This window comes from Crotalus tigris, unplaced genomic scaffold (assembly GCF_016545835.1).
Source record: "Crotalus tigris isolate CLP2741 ecotype Arizona unplaced genomic scaffold, ASM1654583v1 scf7180000024291.2576520, whole genome shotgun sequence".
Classification (NCBI taxonomy): Eukaryota; Metazoa; Chordata; class Lepidosauria; order Squamata; family Viperidae; genus Crotalus; species Crotalus tigris.
In genome coordinates, this window is record NW_024100464.1 from 2,042,864 (window position 1) to 2,069,505 (window position 26,642).

The 26,642-nt window shown below is 39.6% G+C and overlaps 1 protein-coding gene across 5 annotated transcripts in view; it reads right to left on the reverse strand.

The window, feature by feature from the left end:
• The window catches only part of PBX1 (PBX homeobox 1), a 579,370-nt gene that overhangs the window by 95,415 nt on the left and 457,313 nt on the right, over positions 1–26,642 (reverse strand). For 3 of the 5 annotated variants that reach the window (XM_039324020.1, XM_039324022.1, XM_039324018.1), the window contains one exon: positions 1,175–6,146. The exons of the other annotated variants lie outside the window; for them this stretch is intronic. In XM_039324020.1, coding sequence (XP_039179954.1) covers positions 6,054–6,146 — 93 coding nt within the window. In that variant the 3' untranslated portion in view covers positions 1,175–6,053. Of the gene's footprint in view, positions 1–1,174; positions 6,147–26,642 lie in introns of those variants that run through there. 5 annotated transcript variants of the gene reach the window in all.

Consider the following 26,642-nt stretch of genomic DNA (forward strand, 5'->3'; position numbering starts at 1 on the left):
GAGATAAGGAAGCATATCCTTGATGTTAAGGATGCTCTAGCCCTTGGCCCTGATTATGGGGCACTCTTTAGTAATATTTACACAATTGTCTTAGCTGCTCCAAAATCTACAAAACTGTAGTTGTGATGGCAAAGTGCTTTTTGAATAGCAAGGGCATAGAAATCTCATACTTTCTTTCATAACTGATTTTAGTTATTGCTTTGTTCCCCACTATGATATTTTTATTGATGATTATTTAACAAAAATACTAATAATTGAGAAAAATGAGAGAAAATAGCAAGAGCTGTATTAGCAAATTAGGCTCAATTGTGGACCAAGGTTGTCCTTGAATTAAGATTGATGAGCATCTCCCAGAAAGTCATTTAGATAAGTATTAAAGAAGACAGGATGAAATAGTACATTTCATCTGCTGTTTAATCTTAAAAATATAGTACCAATAAAGAGATTTGACTAGATAGTATTTTAAATATATGGCTGCATTTTATGAGCATTCCCTTGGTGGGCAGGTGGTACAGCCTGGAAGTGATGATTGATGGCACAAGGGGATACCCTATGCTGCCTAGTGATTTCCAACATGCTTGCCTACCACTCTTGGTTCCCCTTGTCTAAATACAGGCATGACTCAGGAGCAGCTGGCAGATCAGCAGCTTTTGTTAATATCCCAAGTAGGTCCTGGGACTTACTTTTACACAAAAACCCAGGATATGGGGAAGGAAGGGAAATTATAAGCAATAGAGCAGAATGCCGGTTCATATTATCTGGTGGCAGCAAGGAAGATCGGATGTGGCAAAAAGAATTAGCATTTTGACTTCATAAAGAACATAATTGTTGCACTGACCAGGCAACTGTCAATGAGTACCTCTCCTTTCATCTACCATCTTGGCAAGTAGCAAACAATAATCCTACACCCTTCCAGCTACAGTAACCCTACACCCTACTACTTATAATTTCCTATGTAGCAATAGCACTTAGATTTATATACCACTTCACAGTGCTTTACAGCACTCTCTGGGTGGTTTACAAAGTTCAAATATTGCCTCCAACACTCTGGATCAGGGGTTCTCAACCTTGGCAACTTTAAGACTTGTGGACTTCAACTCCCAGAATTCCTCAGCCAGCAAAGCTGGCTGAAGAATTCTGGGAGTTGAAGTCCACAAGTCTTAAAGTTGCCAAAATTGAGAACCCCTGCTCTGGATCCTCATTTTACCAACCTCAGAAGAAAGGCTAAGTCAACCTTGAGCCAGTCAGAACAGAACTCCTGGCAGTGGGCAGAGTTAGCCTGCAATACTGTATTCTATTGCTACCACAGAAGGTCAAATCATCTTTGCTTAAAAGGATACAACTACTGCATCTTGGCCCACACTGCTCATCATCTGATGGCAACATGATGGGCAGTAGAAGCAGTGCTCTACATCCTCATATTCAGGGAGAAAATTGTTGTGGACCTTCTCTAGCCTTCTCAAAAGTGTTCAAGAAAACCAAGCAACCAGACAGCCCCAAGTGGGAGTCCTCAGAAAGTTTAGTTCACGATTATTAACAAGCAAGCCAGGTTAGATAAATTTCAGGAGGTTGAGCATTTCAAGTACCTTGCTCATCACTCAAGGTCTTATTTTCAGCCAGAGGCAGTTTTCCACCTATCAAGTATGCTGCAAGAGATGTTGGCTATTCTGACTGCAAATTCTAGGATCTCTACTCTCAGCACATCCCAAAGGCATCAGACAAATAAACAAGAGTGTTAATTTTATATAAACTAAGCACATTAAAGGAAAATAATTTGTCTTTTTTGTTTGCTAAAGAAGCTTTTCACATCACTTTAAAGGCAATAAAAGATTTAAGAAGGGAATTGGAAAATATGTTTTCAAGGCCATAGTTTCACAAAGAGAGAGAGAGAGAGAGAGAGAGAGAGAGAGAGAGAGAGAGAGAGAGAGAGAGAGAGAGAGAGAGAGAGAGAGAGAGAGAGAGAGAGAGAGAAGCAAAAGAGATGAGTCTAGTATCCTGCATAAGCCTTGTCGAAAAAACTGGAGCTGCACAGCAAAAGCCCTTGCACAGCTTCCATTTGTTTCAGGGGAGGCTTATGCTAGAGAATTTACCAGTGGATTGGGTCTAAAATACCCCCCCCCCTTTTAAAATGTATGCAGAACATAATGAAAATATCACTTCTGGCATTCAAAGTTAATAAACAAAGTATTAAGTGTACCTATTATGCTCACTATTCCAACCATTGTTAAAGGTTTTACAAAATCAATTACTGTCACTTCTTTTAAAACATTGTGTAACAGGAAATGAATGTGCACAGTTCTACAATTGTCTACCATTCTTCAACTAATTCACAAATGCATTAAAAATGTAAACCAAAGAAAGGCAAATGTAGGGAACTTGGTGTTAAAAACCATACAGGTATGAAGCTCTTTTTTGCCACAGGACAGGATGGGGACTGCCTGTCCTTTGATGCGTGCTATGAGGGTAACTTTTTATTTTTATAAACACTATTAAATTCAGACTGCTTTTTTGGTTTGTTTTTCCTTTATCTGAATATACAAGAACATTCATTATCAAATGTTCATTATCATCAATACTACAAAGAACGAGACACAAATTGCAAGAAACAATGGAAAATGTTAATAAAGCTGAAAGAATTGAACGTTTTAATTTTTTAAAACTTTTTTAGGATTCTTTTTTAAAGTTTCTGCAGTTTTTTTAAATTTTTTTGTTTTTGGTATCGAAGTTGGGTTTTTCTGGGCAGAAAATAAGAACCAAATGCATGAGAAATTAGCTCACATTTAAGCAAAAATATCAGTACTACATAATTATAATAAAAATAGTAAATCTGGATATGCAAAGAATTACTACCAGTGTATGTACCATTAAGAAATTCAGTACCATACCATGACGGACCATAATAGAAAGATATATTGTTATAGGCAGATAAATGCAGTTCCATCTCTTTTTTCCCTACCAGACAATTGTAGTCTGCCGTGCAAATTGCACAGTCCAGGTAATAGTTTGAAATGAAATTAATAACACTGCACAACACTGTATCTATAAATGTAAGTTGAATAAAATCCGTTTTCCAGGAGACTGTGTCTTATTTTCATTTATCACAGCAATATAATGGTCTCTATGAAAGTTGCCAATAGACATTTTAGATAAAGATCTAATGTAATTAATTGCAACTAACCTCATGACACTTAATTACATTAAACAAATATTCAAGTCCATGCACTCTGGCCTTCATCAAGGATAACTCATCTTGGCTGCATGAATACACATGACCACTAGATAGCAGCAGAGACACCAAAAACTTCAATTCTTTGTTGTGGTCTGGATTTGTGTGGCCCCGATTTGGTGCATCTAACATTATTTGGCAAAGATATATTTCATCCAAGCACTAGGCAATGCTATCTATTATGGCTATTTTTCCCCTCATGTACTAAAGTTAAGTATACACCTTTGATGTGATCAACTGTATTTTGCATGTATTTCTTTGTCCATAAGACACCACCCACCAAATGCCATCTCCATGTACTTCTGCAATCTCCTTCCTCATTTCCATCTCATTACAAAGACTGTGTAGATGTCATGTCTTTAACCTCTTAGCTAGTATTTGCTTCTTCCTTTTGCCTTTCATCCTAGTTTAAAAGCCATGCTAGGTCTGTGGGAGGTAGCTGCATTTTGCCTTGAGTTGCTTCATGCTGCAGAGGTGCTTCATGTCCCTTCTGGGACCCTTTCTAATGTGCTTAATAACTGGAAGATCTCCTTCTGGTTATTGCATTTGCTAAGGAAGTCCCAAAACCCATATGAAATCATTGTGGCAGGTTCACTCGGAGGGTGGATAGGATGCTTTGAAAAGTTAGTCTTTTGCTCAAATCAACTATCACAATAAAATTATGAAATGTTAGTTGGTCCACTAAATCTAGTGCTTTTCTATAGTGCCTTCAATTTACTTGGATTTAATTCTGGGTATATGCAGGTTATCAAGAGCAGATGGACCAAGAGAGCCATGGATTTCTCATAAGAAGTATCAGGGTCTCAGCATCCCCTCCAGACAGAATTGCTAATTGTTTGGTAAGGGTAACAGAGCTATTTGTAATATGTGTTAATTAATCTGGATTATTTATCAGTCTGAATTTACAATGACCCTAAATAGGAAACTTTTTTTCTATTAAAAGGAATAATAATGATAGAGCCATGGAAGCTTACAGTGTGGTGTAAGTACACTATAATATCAGCATCGCCCTGGACAGAGAATGTACCAATGGCCACTGTTATTAAATATAGATGCCTGATGCTTTTATATGTTATCACTAAGCTAGCTCAGCTTATTTAATGCCTTTCTATACAGACCACTTGCAGAGGAAACAGTCAATGGTGGGATTCAGCCGGTTCGCACCACTTCAGCAGAATCGGTAGCTAATTTTTTGTTGCCCAGGCCCAGAATGGACTTCCGGAAGTGGCATCCTCACAGAGAACTGGTTGTTCACATATTTGAATCCCACCACTGGACATAGTCAATCCACTGGGATGTTCCCCTGAACATGCTTTGCTGAAAAGAGATTGGTCCTCAGGTTCAAGGCTAGGAGAAATCCAATTCATCTTATTCTGGAGAAATGTGTTTGAGCACAGGCAATTGTTTAAAGTTACCATGCCAATATGTATTTTTCAATATTCATTTCCAATAGTCATTTATTTATCTTCTCCCCATCTCATCCCACCCATCAATTTTACTTTTTTTTCTAATGGGAAATGTTTTGTTTAGAAGCGACATGTCAAACTATTATTTTTTTTCCCAATCAGGTCAACACAACAATTTTAGTAAGGATGCATAATCAAATTATAATATGTAAAGCCACACAGGTCCAAATGCTTACTAGTGCAAGTTGTATATTCTAGCAGCTTGGAATTAATTTCCCAATGATTTCTTTCTCTGTGTAATAGATATTGGTAAATTACAAATATAATAAAAGCTGTGGATATTTTGCAATTTCTGCAGTTTTATTGTGAACATAACCGCCCCTCCCTTTCTGAATACCTATGCTTTTATGATTGTGCATCCAGGTGCATGATGTTTAGATAAAGCTGAGAAATCAGAGGGTGTAAGACTGAAGACCACAGTGCCATGCACAGGTCTTTATTGTTCTGCTCTTACATGGTTTTCATTTCAAACGAAAATGTGAAAGTCTTTTCTGCATCAGTAAAATGTGATTTGTGGAACCCAAACAGATTAGGAAAAGATCATTTACTATCCAGATTTACTGCACTTGTGTCATATTATAGTAAGCAACTATGCACTTCCTTCATGAAGAAGGATGCACACAGCCCTAATTATAGTTCTACTGAAAGTGTGGAACAATGAAATTGAGAAGTGGCATGGTTCATGTCTAGGGAGGATAAGAGACATGAAGGGATGATAAAGAGTAGCTTTGCTAACAGTTTCCTATCTTGTAACCATGTGGCATGTTACAGCCATATCTTGCAGCACCAGGATTGCATTTATCCAACCTGTAACAGGGATTGTTCTGGAAGGCAACTCACCAAAGATTCAGGATCTTAGAGGAACAGATCATTGTCTCATATGAAGGAGGGATGGTGCCCAAAAGCCAAGGGAAGAGCTTAGATGGCTCCTGAAAAGAGGTAGTGAGAACACCAGAGAAATGGGAAGAGGCGGTCAGATGCTTGGTAGGCTGGAGGGAGTTAAAGATTTACACTAGGATAAAAACAACAACAACAACAGCAACAACATAAAAAGTACAAATGCTTTCAGATGTTTTTTTTTTCCTTCAGATTATTTTGCTGTGAGAAAGTGGGCAATGGTGATGATGAAAGGAAAGGTGGCTTCTACCCAGAAAAGAAAGGGAAGAGAGTATAAAGAAGTGTCCAGACTGGCTGAAAAAGTATCCCCAAAGAAAGAAGAGAAGGAAACTCCTGTAGGGTGAGCCAGTCAGCTCTGAATCTGGCCTGCTGGCATCAACAGGAGAAAAAACCTCTCCCCTCTCTGCCCCCACATCTGCCTGGTACAGGGTGGGAGCAGCTGAGGATACTGGATTGCTAGGAGATCAGTTGGAGGTATCAGAGTGAACGCTGCCAGGGCCTTCTGTGGGGGAAGTCACCGATGAAGGAGTTGTAGCATCTTGCCAACCTCCATTAGCCTAAGAGAGAGAAAGAAATTCATCAGTGGCATCGTGACAAGAGGTTCCACACTACAAGGTTGCATAGCAGTAGAGTAGCAGCAGCATCAGGGACGACCTCCTCTTCCACTCCCTTACGTGGATCTGTTGCTCAGGACCACAAGATCAATGCTGGTCTGCCAACATTCAGTCAGTCAGAATCATGGGTGCCTGAAGGAAATTAGTTTGGGTGACAGAATCTAAAAGGTGTTGGTCTTAACTGATCCAGCTGAGAACAACTATTGTTACTACAGCATCAGCCTTTGATATTACAGGCTATTCTTTCATGTATCAGACATGGAACTAGCAAGCAATATAAGACATTAAGAAACAATGACTCTCAATCACCCTTATTTAAACATAAAGCTGCAGAGCTGTGCAGTACAGATTGCAAATGACAGCCTGAAGCACATTAGAATCACTACTATTGGGTTACAATGAAACTTACACAAGTTTATTATGGTTGCATTAATGTTACTTTCAACACAGCTGCTTAATTCAAAGTTTATATAACTCTGATTTACAGTTACTGAAGTGTTTGCTCTTTTGTAAAAAAAAAATCACCAGAATGCCCTTTCTTATGATTAATATAAAATTAATGTAGGATAAGAGCTAGCAGTTTCGACTTTAGCTATAATCCCCACCACTTCACACTGTAAGATATCATAAAAGGTTCCAGCAAACCTATGATTTAAATTCATAGATTCTTTAGGATCCAAAAGTGGTTCAGAACTACAGCATCCTCTAACACTTAAAAAACTCCATCATGCATGGAAATGATCTTTTCATCAAGCAGTTTCTGTTCTTTCTTGCAACATACTACATACATTAGATCTAGGATTGCCTTATTTTATTGACAGTCCTCAGGTAATACAACAGTGCTGTCATGTCTTGGTCAGAATAAGGATGCCTGAAGGAAGGCAAATAATAACACATGCAATGGCATTACTTTCAAGCTAGTAAACATATTCAAAAATTCAGTATACTGTTCTGTAATTTTTATGGGGTATGTGTTTGTTGTCACCTACTGGCAATATTTATAATGCTCACTTTTACTAACATCTTGATTTGGACTAATGGCATTTTCAGCATCAGAAACACTTACATTATTAGATATGGCCATTAAATCTTGAGGAAAAAAGCACACAAATAGTCTCAATTAATACTTGTAATCAATATGTCAAGTTGATATGCAAAGAACAAAGAACCAGAGGTCTTATTTTTTCTAAATAATGAAAAACTGTCTGACCATATTAATCAAAAGTTCTGTTTTTAGACTGCAGTTTTTTCAACAAAAAACAAGATTTTGGATGCACTGGATCCCATTGCATTTGTATAACAAAGGAATGACTAAATTATTGTGCTGATAGAAATGCGATTGAGAATAATGAATGCTTCATTAAAACATTTTTGTGGTACCCTAAAATTATTATATTAGAAAATGAAATGAAATGAAATAAAGAGAACAATTGTAAATTAGCAGATGTATAAAAAGTAGGAAGTCAGATCCCCTCCCCCCAAAAAATATTGAAAAAAAGCAAAGGCAAAATACTTCTTTTTGCCCTATTGTCAAGCAGACTACATGAAGTTATCAGGAGCCACATTTTTATAAGTTTTATGTCATATGTAAATCTGTAAAAAAAATCCTTCCACGTCTTAATTAACATCCCTTGTGAAAATGCAGAAAACTGCAAGGCTCAGGAGAAAATGGTGTCCCATTTGAAATCTCCCTCTGCTTTGACAAGGAACCTCCAACTAAACATTCTCAGAATACTTTTCTCGACAATAATGAAGCTATGTATTATCATCTGTTCCACATTTAATGAAAATGCAACTCAAAATATCACATAGAATATAATCAAGTACTTTGCTGCTGCCTGAATGCCCATTATCCAATTGAAAAGAATCTGGATAAGAACTATCAGGGCTTTTTTTTCTCACAGAACGCTCAGAACGAAGTTCCAGCACCTTTTTGGGATGGAAGGGTAGGCAAAGCGGGTTGTATGATGTGTGTGAGTTCCAGCACCTTTAAAAAAAAAAAAAAAGCACTGAGAACTATATTATAGGTAACATCTCTAGGTTAGATTCTACTGACATAAATGACGTGGATAGGGGGATAGAAGGGGCATTCATCAAATTTGCAGATAACACTAAGCTGGGGGGAATTACTAACACTTTGGAAGATAGACTCAAGATTCAGAAGGATCTTGACAGGCTTGATCATTGGGTCTAAGATGAAAATGTGAGAAAAGTAAGGTCCTGCACTTAGGCATGAAAAAGCAAATGCATAGTTATAGAACAGGCAGTACTTGATCATCAGTAGCAACTGTGAGAGGGATCTAAATGTCCAGGTAGACCACAGCTTTAAGTATGAGCAGCAGTGTGTGGCAGCTGCCAAAAAAGCCAATGCAGTCTTAGACTGCATCAACAGTGGGATTAGTATCAAGATCATGAAAAGTGATAGTACTGTTTTATACTGCACTGGTAAAGCCTCGCTTAGAGTACTGTGTCCAGTTCTGGTCACCACAATACAAAAAAGATGCCAAGGCCTGAGAAAGTACAGAAAAATGCAACTAAAATTATAAGGGGTTTGGAATCTAAACCCTACTATGAACAGCTAAGAGAATTACTGTAGGTTTGTTTAGTCCATGGGTCGGCAACCTGCGGCTCCGGAGCCTCATGTGGCTCTTTGAGCCTTCTCCTGCGGCTCCCAGCCTCCTCTGCCAAAAAAGAGAGTGGCCTCACGCTGTTCTCTGATGAGCTGACAAGCTTATTAGGCAGGGCTCTTGCCTTGGCTGTGTTTCTGCAGGAAGCAGGAAGGGCAGGAGAGAGTCAGCCCAATAAGAATGTGTGTCAGCTAGTTAGAGAACAGTGTGAAGCCAGCTTGCCAGGTGAGCAGAAGATCAGAGAGAGAGAGAAAGAGAGAGAGAGAGAGAGAGAGGGACAGAGAAATAGAGGGAGAGAGAGAGAGAGAAAGAGAGAAAGAGAGGGAGAGGAAAGAGAGAGACAGAGAAAGAGAGAGGGGGAGAGAGAGAGGGAGAGGAAAGAGGGAGAGAAAGAGAGAAAGAGAAAAAGAGAGAGAGGGAGAGGGAGAGAACTCATGCACAACACCCTCTTTTTCTTTTTAATTAGACTCTACAATCAAGCCTTTCCTTCTGGTATGCATATGCACACGTGCAAGTTTTGCGGCTCCCAGAGTTTTCTTTTTTGTGGGAAACGGGTCCAAGTGGCTCTTTGAATGTTTATGATTGCCGACCTCTGGTTTAGCCTAATGAAGGCAAGGCTTAGGAGTGATATGATAGCTCTCTTCCAATAGTTGAAGGAGACAGGGAGTCAATTTGTTGTCCAAAGCACCCGAGGGAAGGACAAGAAACAATGGGTGGAAGCTTGTCAGAGGGAAATCCAACCTGGAAATAAGCAAGACTTTCCTGACAGTGAGAAAAATCAATTAATGGAAGAGCTTATCTCCTGGAGTTGTGGGTGCTCCATCGCTGGAGGTTTTCAAAAAGAGATTGAACAACCATTTGTTCAGAATGGTGTAAAGATTTTTGCCTTTGGTGGGCGGGGGTTGGATTAAAAGACCTATAAAATTTCTTTCACCCCTGTGATTCTATGACTCTGCATTATTATAAAGATGTTTACTGTTTTACAAACTGTAGGAGATGACCAGACTGAGCCTGAGAGAGGGCTCAAGTGCACCATCAATTTGGAGTCACTTCATGCCCACAAGAGATCTATGCCTAGCCATCCTTGAATTCTGTTGACTTTTATCTACCTCCAGTTTGCTTTGACCATTAATAGTTCAGATTCTTATAGAGTGATAGCATGGAATAAACTTGTACTCATTTGAACAACCCTGGTTCCTGATTTCCTGTGCCTCACACAAACTACTACTTTTTTCTTTAGTATTCAGATCTGGCTCTCTGGCCTGAATTTCCCAGAATCTTTCTGAAGCACATAAAGCTACTTTCATTCCCATGCATGTTATTCATTTTCAAGATTTTTTTTAAAGATGAAAGATAAAGATTCTGACATTTCATCAGTAAGGTACCCTGGGTGTAATGTCTAGCAACTCTTTTATAGGAACTCTGATTTATCTTGAACTTCCTTTCCTATTAATATATTTAGCCACTAAATCCTATTAAGAATTTCTCTGAATTTATTAAATTCAGTTTTTTAATCTAAAATATGACCTTCAATTATATTTAGGTTTTCAGAAACTTGTCAAACTAAGATAAACATTATTTCTTACATTAGTAACAAATTTTAGTTGAGTTCTGATATAACACCAGGTATTTCATATGGTCAATCCATGTGTAGGATTTAATTCTGCTTGTAAAATTCCAATTCTGTGTGGATATACAATAGAATCTAAAGGATCACTGTTGATATTTAAAATAATACAGTAATCACATTTTAATTTGAGCAGTTACAGGTAGTCTATGACCTATAACTGGTTGTTTAATGATGACAGTCACAGAATGGGTGCTTTATGGCCTATAAAGCATTTCCAGGTGTTATAAAATGTTGTGCTGCCTTTGTCCTGAACACATGGCAGCATTTCAAGTGCTTGGCTCACATTCACATTTATGACTGGTTGCCAAGTGCCCTGCAATTATGTGTTCTCTTCCAGTGTCCAGGCAGCCAGAAGGAAAATTTGCAAACTGGATGGAGGATATCCACCTATTTCATTAGTGTCCTTCTCCTTTCTGGAGGAGAAAATACTAAAAGCTCTCAGTCCTCTGAAACATTGAAGCTCAGAGCCTTTACCATTTTCTCCTCTAAAATTCACTTCTTTTGCTAGTGTTCTTCTTCTCTCTATAGAAGGCTCTGAAATGCTGAGACTCAGAGCATTTAGTGTTTTCTCCTCTGAAATCCACCTATTTTGCTAGCATCCTTCTCTCTGGAAGTGAAAACACTAAAAGCTCTGAATGTCAGATTATTCAGAATGCCAACTTCACTAACGTTTTCATTTCTGAAGGAGAAAACCATAGCAATACCATCATTCTCATGATGGTTCAGAAGGCCCCTGATTTGGGGAAGCAGACTTCTGAACCATCATGAAAATGCAGCTGATGTGTAAGGAACCACTTCAATCCACACATCTTAAGAAAGCAGATTGGAAACAATCTCTTCCAACAGGAACTTTTATTAAGAGAAATTGATAGTAGGCATAATAAACAGGATCTGAGGGATTTCCTTACAAATTGATGTTTTAAAGTGTCCCTAAGCAGCCCCCACCACGCAGTTCTTCCGGGCAATTCAGACTGGCAGATTTCTAGGTGTTAAATCCAGGAAAGATAACATCAATCTGGCTCCTTTGTACACGATCATTCAACAGCTCCTCACACCTTATTTTGATGACAGATAAATAAACCAGATTCCAGAGGCTGTATCTTTTCACACACACCCCTTTCCCTAGCTGGCCGGTAAGGAGGAAAAGTTCAGAGGGGCATAGGATAAAAGGCTAATGGTTACATTGTGATGGTTAGCAGACCCGAGGCGAATAAACAAAAGGTTACTTTGTAATGAATAGAGGAAGTGAAAGTAATAAAGCCCTCATGTATACTCCCCCCCCCCTTAGGAGTATGGAAGGATTCAGGAGAAGGTAAGAATTGGTTTTAGAACAGAGGAGATAGATAGAAAGGAAATATAACTGGATCCTGACATGATGTGTAGATGGAGTAAGATGACAGAAAGGTAAATGGACTGAGGCTAGGTGGGGGGAGGTTCCCTGTGCTAGAGGTTGCTGGCCTCCCAGGGCCTCTCCCACCCACTGAGGCAACCCGTGCAGTTGCTTAATAACCAGAATGGTCTCTTAAGAACTGCAATGAGGAGAGCTTGGATTGTGGTCATTGAGTAAGACAGTCATGTAGGTGCTTAATGACCACAATGATTTATGACTAAAATTCCATGGTCAATTATAGTCATAGGTCTAGTATACTTAGTGGAATCAGTTAGCCAGAGACATGTAGGATTTCCTTTTGCTGGAAATATTTAGGTAAAAGCTAGACAGTTATCTGTCTGGGATGCTCTAATCTGAAGCCTGAACATAACATAGGGTTGCAATCAATGGCCTAAATGGCCATCCCCAACATTATGCCTCTATAACATACAAAGATGAAATACTACAAAATAAACTTAAATTTCAGGCAGTTGTCAAAGTCAGCTAATGACTACAGTAGTCAATTCAGCTCCTACTCCAATATAGTTTTTGTAACTAAAGTATTTTGTATCTCTGTCCTTAAATGGTTACAGTATTTTAATAGTTTAGTTATTAACTAACTAGACACATGGTTAGCTGGTTTATTATACGTAAATACAAGTGCAGTTTCCAGAGTCCCAGTCTAGCAATGTAAAAATGATCAGTTTCAAGAAACAGTACATCAGGCACACTGAGTGATGAACATGCATTCCTTATCACATTTTGCAATAAGATATAATAAATAAGCAGCTCTGCAGCATTTCATTAATTCAAAAACATAATCACATTAAGAAAAAAGATAGCACACATTAGAGTTATGTTTTTCAGGTCTTGCAGTTCAGATTCCAAAGTCAGTTATGCATATTTTTTACTGTACTTGCTGTGTACAAATGTTGGGTGGTGGCTTTACATGTAAATGTACAACTTAAAATAACATTGATGGTGTTCCAGTTAATTATTCATATGTTGCTTTGGTCACATTTAAAGTGACGAATAGCATAGAGTTGAAACAGCAACCTTTTGCTGTCCAGCAGTCTCACCCTTCTTTTCTATTCTTTGCTGAATCACCAAGAGCTGCAGGGGCTGTAAAGGTGACACACTAAGATCTTAGGAAGGCACAAGTAGCAAGTTTTAGAGTCAGAAATTTGGGGGATTTGGGAGGAGGGAGTCTGGAGGATCTTAAAACAGTATATTAAGTGCATTTTTTAAAAAAAAAATACAGCAAGTTCCCAGGTTAAGACAGTTCTCTGTTTAAGGATGACCCATAGTGAGGAACAGAGCCTACTGCAGCAAAATTTGAGTTAATTTTACAGTGATTCAAGTTAAATACACAATGACTCAAGTTCATTACACAATACTACTTATACCATATTATCAATAATGCTGTTCTGGCTTACATACAAATTTGACTTAAGGGCAGACCTTGGGAATGGGACTCATTTTAAACTGGGGACTATCTGTACCACAAATTTCACTGCTGATGCATGATAGTTTGCCGAACTGAGATCTGCAAAAACTTATTCTTTTTTTTTTTTTTTTGAAGAAATTTTATTGGTTTTTTAATTCTTATAACAAAGTATTCAGGACACACCATGGTGCTAAGGTAATCAAATATCCTAGAACAAAACATATATACATAGTACAATCAATACATCAAATATTCCCTCTCTTTTTCCCTCAAATAGCATAGTGTATTTAAAATATCCAATTCTAGCTTAAATTTATTCAACCTGAACCTGTTTTAAAGCTTTATAAATTTACAATACCGTAATCAAATTAACTTTAAATAAAGACATTTTCAATTCAGATATCCCTTCCAAGTATGTTCTACTTTCTTAATTTTATCAAAATCTTATTTATTTCTTCTTCCACTAATCTCCCCTATTTAAAATAAAATATTAAATCTATCCTATACCTATCTAATCCATCAATTAATCAATCTCTTTAAGCTGACAAGATAATATCAGACCTTAAATCATTTCAATCCATTATATAGAATTCAAATCTCATCCAGTTAATTATCATAACTAATGACATCCATGTCATCAAAGAATCATTTCATCTTATTAAGTTTCAATTAATTAATAATTCAATTCAAATCTAAAACATCTCTTCAATTTTCTTCATTCCATTACATAATAATTTACATACAAATAAACCTAACATTCTAAAAAATGCATTCTTAATATTCTAGATTACCTTTAATCCATTATATAAAAAATATCTCACTTTTAAACAAAAATATTAATCTATCCTAAACATTTCTAAATGTGTATATCTATCTATCTATTCTATACATGTCTAATCCATCAATTAATCAATCTCTTTAAGCTGACTGAATAGTATCAGACCTTAAATAGTATCAGATCTTAAATCATTTCAATCCATTGAGTAAAAATTCAAATTTCATCCAGTTAGTTATCATAGCTAATAACATCCATGTTATAGAACAAACAAGTCATCTTATTTAATTAACATTCAATTAATTATTAATTCAATCAAAGTCTAAAACAACTCTTTACTTCAAACTCATAATCTTCATCCTTACATCAGTCCATAATTCTAGGTTGCCTTTAATCCAATGCATGAAATTTTAAATTTCATTTTTCAATCTTATTCTAGCTTTCCTCTTATGCCAAGCAGGTTTCCATAGCAGGGCTTCTCTTCCAGGTGATGAATCTCTTTTTGTTGCTTGTAGTGTCATTTGATTCGATGAAAACCATCTTGGTCTCTGCATTGGCCCTCTGTTTATCTTGTCCATAAAGCCTCGTTGCTTCAGAAGTTCAAAACTCAGTCTTTGCTTTTCCTAGTCCTCAAAGCCATAAGTGAACTGCTTATAGGGCAAGATAAAATTCTCTTTCTTCTCAGTTAAGTCCTCTTCTTGTATAATCTGTTTTGTAGAGTAGACAGGTGTAATCTGAGAGTCAGTTTTAAGGTTTAAAGTAGGAGTTCTGGCTCTTAATTCTGTAGTAAACTCTTTTATTGTAGTACATATTTCTTCTTTAGCCTCATAGATCTTTTCCAATATAGGCTTACAGTTTAAAAGTGATTGAGGCTTCTCCATTTTAACAATAGTTGAAAAGAAATCATTTTTTTCTTTTTCTTTTTTTCTTTTTTAGTGGAGGCTACAGTTGAAAGGTATCCACCCCCAAAAATCCCATAGCTGGCTCAAATTATCTTTTCTCTTGAAAAATAGTTTGAAGGCCAAAACCATCTCATATCCAAATAGTCAATAATTCCAATATTAACTTTTGACCAGTAGATGTCCTCAGTAGGCTAAAAAGACTTTTTCAAACACCATTTTTTCCTTTTTTCTATTTTTTAAAAAAAGAGTGGAAAAAGAAATACTCTACCAATATAATATCGCTCCAAAAAAACCCCACAATTTTTTCTGTACCTCAACATGAGGTATCTGTCTTTTTATAAAACGCCTTTGTTCCGACACATACAAAAGCTGCTTTTTCCAGATGGGGAAATAATTCCAATGAAGCTTTTGCAGGCAAAAACAACATGGGGTGAAGAGAGGAACAAAAAGGGTCTCACCCGGATCATCCATGGTGGGTCTATTGTGCTTAGGTGTCAGTGTGACTTTTGGCTGGTGCAGCAGGGTGATCTACCATCTTGCAGGCCGATCTTTGCTCCGTCGGCCCTGAGGAGATAGCTGGAGACACGGGGGAAGCTGCCGCCCTCCCCTATCTACCAGCTAGCCTCCTCCTTGGTGGTTGCCCCTCCATGGTGACTTTTGACCCCCTAGGGGGTCTACTGGTAAAGGAAACTCCACACGGTGCGGAGACGAGTCTCCAGGCACGTCCGGCGTCACCGTGTACCGGAACTGGACATCTGCAAAAACCTATTCTTGATATAGATTCATTTTTACTGAAAGGGGATGTGCTCATGTGGGCAAGTAACATCTCCCCACAACCTTCTCATGCATCACCCCTTCAGCCCTTTTTCTCTTAACCCAGATTGCTTCCGTTTCATAGCTAGCTGATGAGCAAAGTCAGCAATACACCTTTTGATCTCTCTATACAAACACTATCATTCTCCCTTGATGCATAAATAAGGATGCCACATGTTTAAATATAATTGTCCTTATTATACCAAGTATGGAGCTGAAGCCCAAATAACATGTGATATAAATTACAGATTAAACAAATGTAGTGAAGAGGGGAGTTGGGGGGGGGGGATCAGCGCTGGCTGGGATCGGTGCTGGCTGGGAGGCTTTGCTGGAGCTCTGTGGATTTGGCAGAGTGGTCAAGAGCTCTGGCGCCCTCCAGGGTGGCTGGTGGCAGGGTGGGGCTCTTGGGGAGGGATTTTTAAAGCGGAAGAGGAGATTGACTGGGGGGTGGAGAGAGAAGTTTTTATTTTCTCTTTTCTGGAGAGGCAAGCCAGAAGGAGGGAGACCGAGGTAGGAAGTTGGCGAAAAAGCTTTTTTTATATTCCTGGTTTCTGTGGGGCAAGCCAGATGGAGGGAGAATGAGGGAGGAGGTTGGTTGGGTTTATTTTTATTATTTTTGGTGAGGTAAGCCAGACGGAGAGGGGGGAATAGAGATAGGGAGGTTTCTGTAGAGCAAGCTTGAAGGAGAGAAGGGAATGGGAGAAGGAGAGGATTCAGTGGGGAAAGGCCAAAGAGAGAAGAGGGGATAGATAAGGGAGGTTCCTGTGAGCAGCTGAGAAAGACTGACTATCATCACCTCACATGAGCTGCCTGCAAGAGACTGACCATCATCTCATGTGAGCTGCTGCTGCCAGAGATTGGAGCGGCCTGTTGACAGAGACTGACCACCATCAGCTATCATGAGCTGCCTGCTGGGGACTGACTACCATCTTTTTCACTGTGTAAGAAATTTTATGAACTGGAATAGCCATAGCAACAAACCAGCCAATGAGAAAGGTTTTTGATTAAGACACAGTATTGGCTGTGTGAGGCATGTGATCCAGCCTAGGTCTGGGCGTGTCTTAGTCTTCTCTATTTTTTTTTCTGATCTCCAAGTTAAGAGTTGTTGATATTCCCCAGAGCTGAATGAAATTGTATGTATCATGTTTATATATATTTTATAGATAAAGTTTTTCTAAACTATTCCTCCTGCTCATTTTGAATGTGTGCTTATTTTTTGGGCTTATTTTTGCGCTGGGTGAGCTGTAAACTCTAACAGGTTATGGGCCCAGGTCCCACCCAGCCAGCCCTTGCACACAGTACAGGAAAGTTCAGACTGAAGAGAAAGAATGGAGGCTCAACTAGGAGCTGTGACTGCCTGAGTTAAGAAAGAAAAAGGCAGAAGCTCGGCTGAAGGCTTGCAGGATGGCTGATTTAAAGGAGAGCTCTCTGCCTCGATTGGGACAGAAGAATTAACTTATTTGGGTTGCAAAAATGGAATGCTTCCTGAAGGCTAAGGAGCTCTGGGATATTGTGATTAATCCACCCCAGGGGCAATTAGCAGCTACAGATCAATGGAGGCATGATAAGGCACTGGCTTACATCATCTTAAGTGTGAAAGATGAACAATTCTTAAATTCTTAAAAACTGCAAAAGAAGTTTGGTTGAAGTTGAAAAGTGTGCATGTGAGTGAGTCAGCATGCAATATAGTGCAATTAGGAAGGCAATTGTACAGAGCCCAGCTGCTGCCACATGAGAATGTAGAAGAGCATTTGTTCCACATGCAGAAACTTTGTTGAATTAGAACAGCGAGGAATGCAGATTCCTGAATCTCAGAAGGTGCTATTGGTTCTACATACATGGGCCATTGTTTTAGCTGTTTTTGAATGCAGACCAGAACAAGAATTAAGTATGGAAGGACTTAAAGCCTGATTTCTGAGGGACAGAAACACCATTGTAGAAGAAGCCATGAGGAGAAATTCCTGAGGTGGGAGTCCAAGGAGCAGAGAGAGCAAAGCAGCGGACTGACTTTCTATAGAGATCAGATTACATCTCAGCAGAAAATTCCCAAGAGGAAAGAACAGGAGAAAAAGAAATGTTTTATCTGTGGGCTGAAACTCATTTAAAGAAAAACTGTTTACAAGGAAGAAAAACAGAAAATTGACAAGCTGCTGTTGCAAAAGGTAGCTATTGTAATAGCAGAAACAAATGGTTAATAGACAATGGGGCTAGTCAAACAATTGTTAATAATTCTAAGTTGTTTTTCAGATTGGATTCAACTGGAGGAGATGCAGTGGCCTTAGCAAATGGCCAGAAGGCAAAAGTCATGGGGAAAGGCAGTGTGCTGATTCCATGTCTGGAAAAAAGGTTTAATAATATATTATGTGTGCCTGAAATGGAGCATAATTTACTGAGTGTCTCCAGTTTTGATAAACAAGGGTTTGAGATCACATTTGTCAATGGGAAATGTTTCATGAAAAGAAATGGGAATGTATGTGCACAGGGCATAAAACAGGATAATTTTTATGTGTTGCAGGAACAAAAGGCTCAATATGTTCAAACATTTGGTAATGTGGCACAACATGATTCATGCATTCATCTCTTGCACAGAAAGCTTGGCCATGCCAGCTTCAGAGTGTTGCATAGGATGCCAGAGTTTGCAGAGCGATTAACCTTGAAAGGGTGTAAGGCATACTTGGACTGTGCAGTATGTAAGTCATTGAAATCCAAGGTATTCCCAATGAGCAAGAAGAGCACAAGACAGGCAACAAGGGTTTGAGAGCTGGTACATGCAAATTTAGTAGGACCAATGCAAGCCAGCTTGGGAGGAGCAAGGTATGCGCTGGTCATTGTAGATCAGTGGTTCTCAACCTTTTTAATGCTGCGACCCCCAACCGGTCGTAAGTCAAGGACTATCCAACTGGTCGTAAGTCAAGGACTACCCAACCGGTCGTAAGTCAAGGACTTTCCCTGCCCAGGAATGCTGCGTATGCGTGGTGCCGCCCCCTGTGCCAGCTGAGGCGTAACTGGCAAGCGGCAGAGACGGAGCAGGCCGACCACCGGATGGGCCACCAGCTGCCCCAGCCCAAGGGAGGTAAGGCACCTGCCGGGCCCCACGCACACCAGCAACCCTCCCTGTGCCCGCTGGCCTCCCACCTCCCACCCCTGGCCCTTTTACTTACAATTTTAGTAGTTGCTCAGCGGGGAGGGGTGGAAACTTCCAGACAGCTCACCTTCACTGCAGACAACTTGCAGCACTGTTTGCAGAATGGGACTTTTGGTGGGCTCATCAGGGCAGAGACAGCCTGGACAATTCCTATTGGCTTTTGAAAGCCAATAGAATTTTAGACTCTATTCAAGAGAGTCTATTCTATTGGCTTTCAAAAGCCAATAGAATAAAAGGGAGTAGCACAGCTAAGGAAAAGGGGGAAAAATGGCAGACTGCGTTGTTTGGCGACCCCCGTGAAATGGTCGTTCGACCCCAAATGGGGTCACGACCCACATTGAGAACTGCTGTTGTAGATGATTTCAGCAGATTTGGTTTCTGTTATTTGCTGAAGAGCAAAACAGAGGTGCTGCAGAAGTTCAAGCAATGGGTGAGCTTCGCAGAAAGAAGATATAGGCAACAGGTATGTCAGCTGCAAACTGACAGGGGTTCAGAATTCAATAAATTTTCAACAGTGGTTGGGACAGCTAGGAATAAGACATCGACTCACAATTCTGTACACAGCAGCTGAAAATGGCATAGCTGAAAGACGGAATGGAGTCTTGCAGACCATGAAAGACTCAGTGCTGGAGGATTCTGGTCTGAGCAGATCTCATTGGGGTGAACTCATGTTGACTGCTAATTATTTGGTCAATAGGCTGTGGAGTTCCGCTATAAATGATATTCCATATGCTGTGCTATATGGGAAAAAGCCATCTCTGGCACATTTAAGGGTGTTTGGAAGCAATGCATGGGTGCATATTCCAAAGGCAATCAGGAGAAAAGGGCAACAAAGGCTAGAAAGCTCAGGTTTATGGGTTATGAGCCTGGCTCAAAGAGCTATCACTTTAGTATAGTAATTTCCAGATCTGCTAACTTTGCAGAGCAGAATTGGGGCAGAATTGATGCCAATTCTGGGGATAATCCACTTAGTGATGGTGACTCACTTAGTGATGGTATCAGCGTTCAGGGAGGAGAAGCTGAAAAAGAACAAGAAAAAGAGTCAGAAGAAGATGGTGACTCTGATGTGAAGCAGGAAAAGGTTGACAGTCAAGAGCAGTCAATGCCACGCAGATCAGAGTGATGGAACAAAGGGATTCCACCTGTTAGGTATTCTGCTGGGAAAGTAAAGGTCTGTAATGTATGGTATGAGCCAAGAAACTATCAGGAAATATTGGCACTACCCAAAGTGGAGCAAGTGAAGTGGAAAGAGGCCACGGACAAAGAAATGAAATCCATTGATGAACATAAAGTGTTCACCTCTATGATTTTGCCGCAAGGTTACAAAGCTGTAGGATGTAAATGGGTATACAAAAAGAAAGTGTTACCCAACAATGAAGGCCAATATAAGGCAAGATTAGTGGCACAGGGGTTTTCGCAGAAGAAAAATGTGCACTATGATGAGGTATTTGCACCAACGGTAAAAAGTGAAACTATAAGGTTGGCACTAGCTTTGGCAATGGAACATGGACATAAAATTTGGCACCTTGATATAACCACAGCATTCCTCAATGCAGAGTTGGAGGAAGAAATTTATATGGTTCAAGCGCCAGGGTATGAAAGTAAAAAGCTTGGCACTTGTTCAGTATAAACTGAACAAGGCCATTTATGGGCTGAAGCAATCAGCCAGAAACTGGAACATCTGTTTAGATGTGCAATTGAAGTGTCTTGGATTCAAGAGTTGTAAAGCTGATGGTTGCATATATACTGCAATGTTCCATGGTGGGGATTGCCAATTATTAGCATTTGTGGATGATCTTTGCTTCATTGCAAAGGATCTAGTGCAGGTGAAGGAATTTGCTAATCAATTGGAGAAAAAGTTTGAGTTGAAAAGTCTGGGTGAAATACAAAACTATCTTGGTGTAGAGATACAAAAAAACTGAGAAAGGTGGCTACATTCTCAGTCAAAGAAGGAAAATTGAGATATAACATGAAGGATTGTAATTCTGCTCCAACACCTATGAGCATAGATTTTCACAATACTTTAGGTGAGGACAAAAGTGAAGCCTGTGATCAGGAGATATATCAGTCAGCAATAGGGAGCCTGTTATATCTGTCACAGTGGTCCAGACCAGACATAGCTTGTACAGTAAGCATCTTAAGTAGCTTTACTGATGCACCAATGCAGTTGCATTGGATGGGTGTGAAGAGAATTCTCAGGGATCTGTGAACTTGTGTCTTCAAATACAGGTCTCTGAAGGGTTAAAGTTAAAATATTATGTTGACAGTGATTATGCTAATGATGAGCAAACCAGAAAGTCCAATTCTGGGTTTGTGATTTTATTTGGAGGACTTTAATTTGATGGAAGTCCAGAAAACAAACAACTGTAGCTATTTCTACTCTGGAGGCAGAATTTATTGCTCTGTCTGAACTTTGTTCAGAGATAACTTGGTATGTACAGCTGTTAAAGGATTTAAGTATAGAAGTTAAAGAAGCTGTAACAGTATTTGAAAATAATGCTGCTACATTAAAATGGCAATAGGTGACAGAGTGAAAAGTAGAAGCAAGCATGTGGACATTAACTATTGTAATGTCAGAGAAGCCATCAAAAGTAAACTAATTTGCTTGCTTAATTGTTCTTCAGAGGACAATCTGGTACAGATGTAATGACCAAGCCATTAGGTGGAGTATACCATGGGAAGAGTATTAAATTATTTGGTTTTATGACTATTCCAGTCATAAAGAGAGGAATGTCACTGTGTAAGAAATTTTATAAACTGGAATAGCCATAGCAACAAATCAGCCAATGAGACCTGTTTTTTATTAAGACACAGTATTGCTGTGTGAGGCATGTGATCCAGCCTAGGTCTGGGCGTATCTTAGTCTTCTCTATTTTTTTTCTGATCTCCAGGTTAAGAGTTGTTGATGTTCCCCAGAGCTGAATGAAACTGTATGTATCATGTTTATATACATTTTATAGATAAAGTTTTTCTAAACTATGCCTCCTACTCATTTTGAATGTGTGCTTATTTTTGGGCTTATTTTTGCGCTGGGTGAGCTGTAAACTCTAACAATCTTCACCTCACGTGAGCTGCTGCTGCCAGAGACTGACCATCATCTTCTCATGTGAACTCTGTGAAGCAGAGGTGTCCAAATAAAGGATCCCTTGGACTGTCAGCCAGACTAAGAGGGCCAGGAGAACCCGGACTTCAGTGGTCCCTTTGGGAGTGGTACTACAAGTGGGGGCTCGTCTGGGATTCCCTTCCTGGCCTCTCTCTCTTTAGGGGGCTAGGTGGTCCCACTAAGAGATATGAGCCAAGTGAGCAAAATGGATTCCACTGGCATTACTAAGTGATATGAGGACCAGAACTGTGAGTTAAAGTCAAGTGTAGCAATTGAGGTTTCTGGGGATGCTTGGCCAGAAGAGCAAATTCTACAGGCACTGAGGGCTCTTGTCCCTGACTAGGAGGTATATGTGGTAGATACAAAGGTGGATCAAGACTCTTCCCACTCTTATGTGCTCTTGGAGTGGAAGAAGAGGATTCTGGAGTGCTTTCAGGTTGAGAGCCTTCAATTGACTGAGGATACCAGGGCAAAGGTGATATTTCCGACCACATGGGTCACGCCCTCAGCAAAAACATTGGGCCCACACTAGGAGACATGTACTTTAATTACTATAGGAGCAGCAGAGGCAGGGCCTGCCTAGGCCGGGGGAAACCTGACACCCATCCAAACCCTGATGGGCAACTATTGTGCGGGGGTTGGATACAAGGAATTACGCATCTTTTCAGGGATACAACCAGGACCAGAGGGGAAGGAAGAATACGAAACTTGGATGGAACAGGCAGTACAGACAGTTAAAGAGTGGGACATACCAGACACTCAAAAGAAGCAGAGGGTCAGAGAAAGTTTAAAGGGCTGCTGGGGAAGCCATCAGAAGTCTAACATTGAGCCAAGGGCATTTTACCATGTGTGATTACCTCTCTTTATTACATGATGAATTCAGATCTGCCAAAACAGTTCCTAGCCTACTGTTTTGCTTTGAGCATATGTACCAGAAGAGAGGTGAAAGGTTGTCTGAGTATATCAGATGACTGAACAAGTTACTATACCAGATTGTGGAAAGGGGGGGCTGGATCCAGCTGAAGTGGAACGAGCCCGGATGGAGCAACTTTCACGGGGTGCTCTAGTCTCAGATCCAGTCTGGAATCAAATAAAGACTGAAGCCAAAGGGAACATCTGGGGGTATCATGAGCTCATAAGGAGAGTTAGGGCAACAAAAGTGGGAGAGGAGGCCAAAGAGGCTACAGCCGATTCACCACCAGAATGGCCCTCAGGCATGGGAGCAAGGAAAGGTGAAGATGATGATGCCTGGCTCACAACTATGCAAGCTCAGATATCAAATTTGACCAAGATGATGGCCTCATGGACATCAATGGGTAGTTCGCCCTTGAATGGAGGTCGGGCGAGACCAGTCAGCAGGGGGACGGGCCTTTCGACTGCAGCTGACAACTCGGCAAGGCCAGTGATCTACTATAATTGTGGGGGTGCAGGACATTACAGGCATACTTGTACAAAGCCACACAAACTAGAAAATTCAGCTCAGTTGGGAAACTACAGAGACCCCCAGTGAGGGAGCTAACTGGATGCCCGGCAATACTAGTTAGCTCAAACCAAAGAGTGACTGAGGGCAGCCTCAGGTATCACCTTTCACGAGAGCAGCTTCCCCAAAGCCCCCCTCAGTGATAGGAGTGATGGGAACATCATCCTTAGCGAGGGACTCCCATATCTTAGGGCCTACTGAAGTCATAGTGACCAGGCTCCAGCAATAGCCTTTGGGGACTCAGGCATGGATTGTCAAACCAGATGCTGTGTCTCTTACTGCCATCCAGCACATTGTATGAAACAAACCAACTAATGTACAGTACAGCCGCCATTATAACTGCAGAATTGGGCTATAAAATGCCCAAAAAGAAACCCACTGGAACACCAAAGTGGAAAATTCGACTTGAAAATAAAACAAAAAAACTACAAGGAGATGTCAGAAAATTGAAATACTTGAAAGAAGGAAAAATAAAGAATGAAAAGCTGAAAAATAGTTTATACAAAAAATATAACCTGGAGGAAAAAACAATAACGGAAACCATGGAAAAACTAAAACAGCTTTAATAGCAATAGCAAAGAAAATTGAAAGATACGAAGGACGAATAAAACAATATCATGAAAATGTCCAATTCAGAAGAAACCAGCACCTCTTCTATCGGTCACTTGATGAAAAGTCCAAACTTTCCCATGTAAAGAAAAAACTTTAAAGTTTTGGAAAGAACTGTCGGAAATCCCAGTGGAACATAATAAAACTGCCTCCTGGATTAAAGATATCCAAAAACAAGCAACATGAAACAAAATGGAGAATATTGTAATAACCACCGATATGGCTGCAAAACAAGTAAAGAAGGTCAAGAACTGGAGTGCACCTGGCCTGGACGAGCTGCATGGATACTGGTTGAAACACTTCATCAGCCTCCACCACCTCATGGCCACTCAGTTTGATGAAATGCTTCAAAATGCCACAAGTGAAGAATGGTTAATAGCTGGTCGAACATATGATAATGAAGGACCCAGAAAAGAGCACAGAACCAAGCAACTACCGCCCAATTATTTGTCTGCCAACAACATTCAAACTTTTTACAAGAATACTGGCAAATTCAGTATTTAATCATCTGATGGAAAACAGTCTGTATGCAGTAGAACAAAAAGGAAATTATAAAAAATCAAGAGGAACAAAAGATCAGCTGCTCATTGACAAAATGGTACTTAAAAATGCAAAATAACGGAAAACGAACTTAAATATAGCGTGGATTGATTACAAGAAGGCATTTGACTCATTATCTCACAGCTAGATTAATGCGTGTTTGGAAAACTTTGGAATCAGCAAAAATATCTGTACATTTTTGAAAGCAAATATGCAAAAATGGAAAACAGCCCTAACAGCAAATGGGGAGAACATTGGTGAAACCAACATCAGATGAGGAATTTTCCAAGGGGACTCACTTTCACCACTACTGTTCAACACCGCATTAATTCCATTGACAATAATCTTGCAAAACACAAAATTGGGATATCACATCTCAAGCCAGCATGGCAAGATAAACCACCTACTATACATGGATGACTTAAAACTGTACACAAAAAGCCACACTGAACTTGAATCAATACTTGATGCAATTCAACTGTTTAGCAGCGACATCAGAATAAACTTTGGACTTGGAAAATGTGCTATATTATCCATGCAACGAGGAAAAATGAGGAAAATAGAAGGAATAGAACTGGGAAATGGAAGTATTTTGAAAGCACTAGCAAAGGATGACAGTTACAAATATCTAGGCATATTGGAAGCAGATAACATCTTGAATGGAAAAGTCAAAGAATTAATGCAAAAGAAATACATCAGGAGAGTCTGCAAAATATTAAAATCAAAGTTGAATGCTGGAAACATAATCAAAGCCATTAATACATGGGCAGTCTCAGTGATACGTTACCCAGCTGGAATTATCAACTGGACTTTGGCTGAACTGGAAAATATAGACCAGAAAACGCGTAAACCTTTGGATATGCACCATGCTCTACATCCATGAAATAACACTGACAGGTTGTACCTGTCAAGAAAAATAGGGGGCAGAGGGCTATTGCAAATCCACCAAACTATAGAAGAAGAAAAACAATGTTTGAATGACTATTTGAATCAAAGTACAGAAAAACTGCTGCAGGCTGTGAAAACAGAGAACATTATAAAACCAATAGAAACAAAGGCAGAATATAAGGAAAAACGGCTGGATGACAGATTAAATAGATGGAAAACCAAAGCTTTGCATGGACAGCATTTGAAAAACATTGAAGGAAAATGCAATAACAACTTGACATGGGCATGGCTTAAGATAGGAACCATCAAGAAAGAAATGGAAGGCTTAATACTGGTTGCTCAAGAACAAGCACTACAAACTAATGCCATGAAAGCGAGAATACAAAAATCCACTGACAATCCAAATTGCCAACTTGGCAATGACAAAGTTGAAACTGTTTCACATGTAATATGTGAGTGCAGGAAAATCGCCCAAAATCTCACAAACTGACTACAAAGCTAAACATGACCAAGTTGCTAAATTAATCCACTGGGCACTGTGTAAAAAATATGACTTGCCTGTATCCGAAAAGTTGTGGGAACATAGGGTGGAAAAAGTTGTTGAGAATGAGAGGGTGAAGATCTTGTGGGACTTTTGAATACAGACAGATTGCCATTTGGAACACAACATGCCAGATATCGCAGTTGTAGAGAACCGAAGTGTACACCTGATTGATATTGCTGTACCAGGAGAGTTGAAGAAAAAGAACTGGAAAAAATTACGAAATATCGCGGCCTGGCCATTGAAACTGCGCGATTATGGATGAAACGTGTAACAGTGATTACCCATTGTCATTGGGCACTGGGAACTATGTGCAAAAACTTTGCAAAATATTTCAAGAAACTGCAGCTTCCTGCAATAACTCCAGCAATGCTACAAAAAACTGTGCTACTCGGAACATCTTATATTTTAAGGAGGTACCTGGTTGATACCTAGGATGCTGGCAGCAACCCATGTCAACCATCAAGCACCAGTCAATTTGAATGTTCAGTTGATGTTCACATCTAAATAATAATAATAATAAAAAGTCTGGATAGTGGACGTGGCAGTGCCTGAAGACAGCAGAATAGA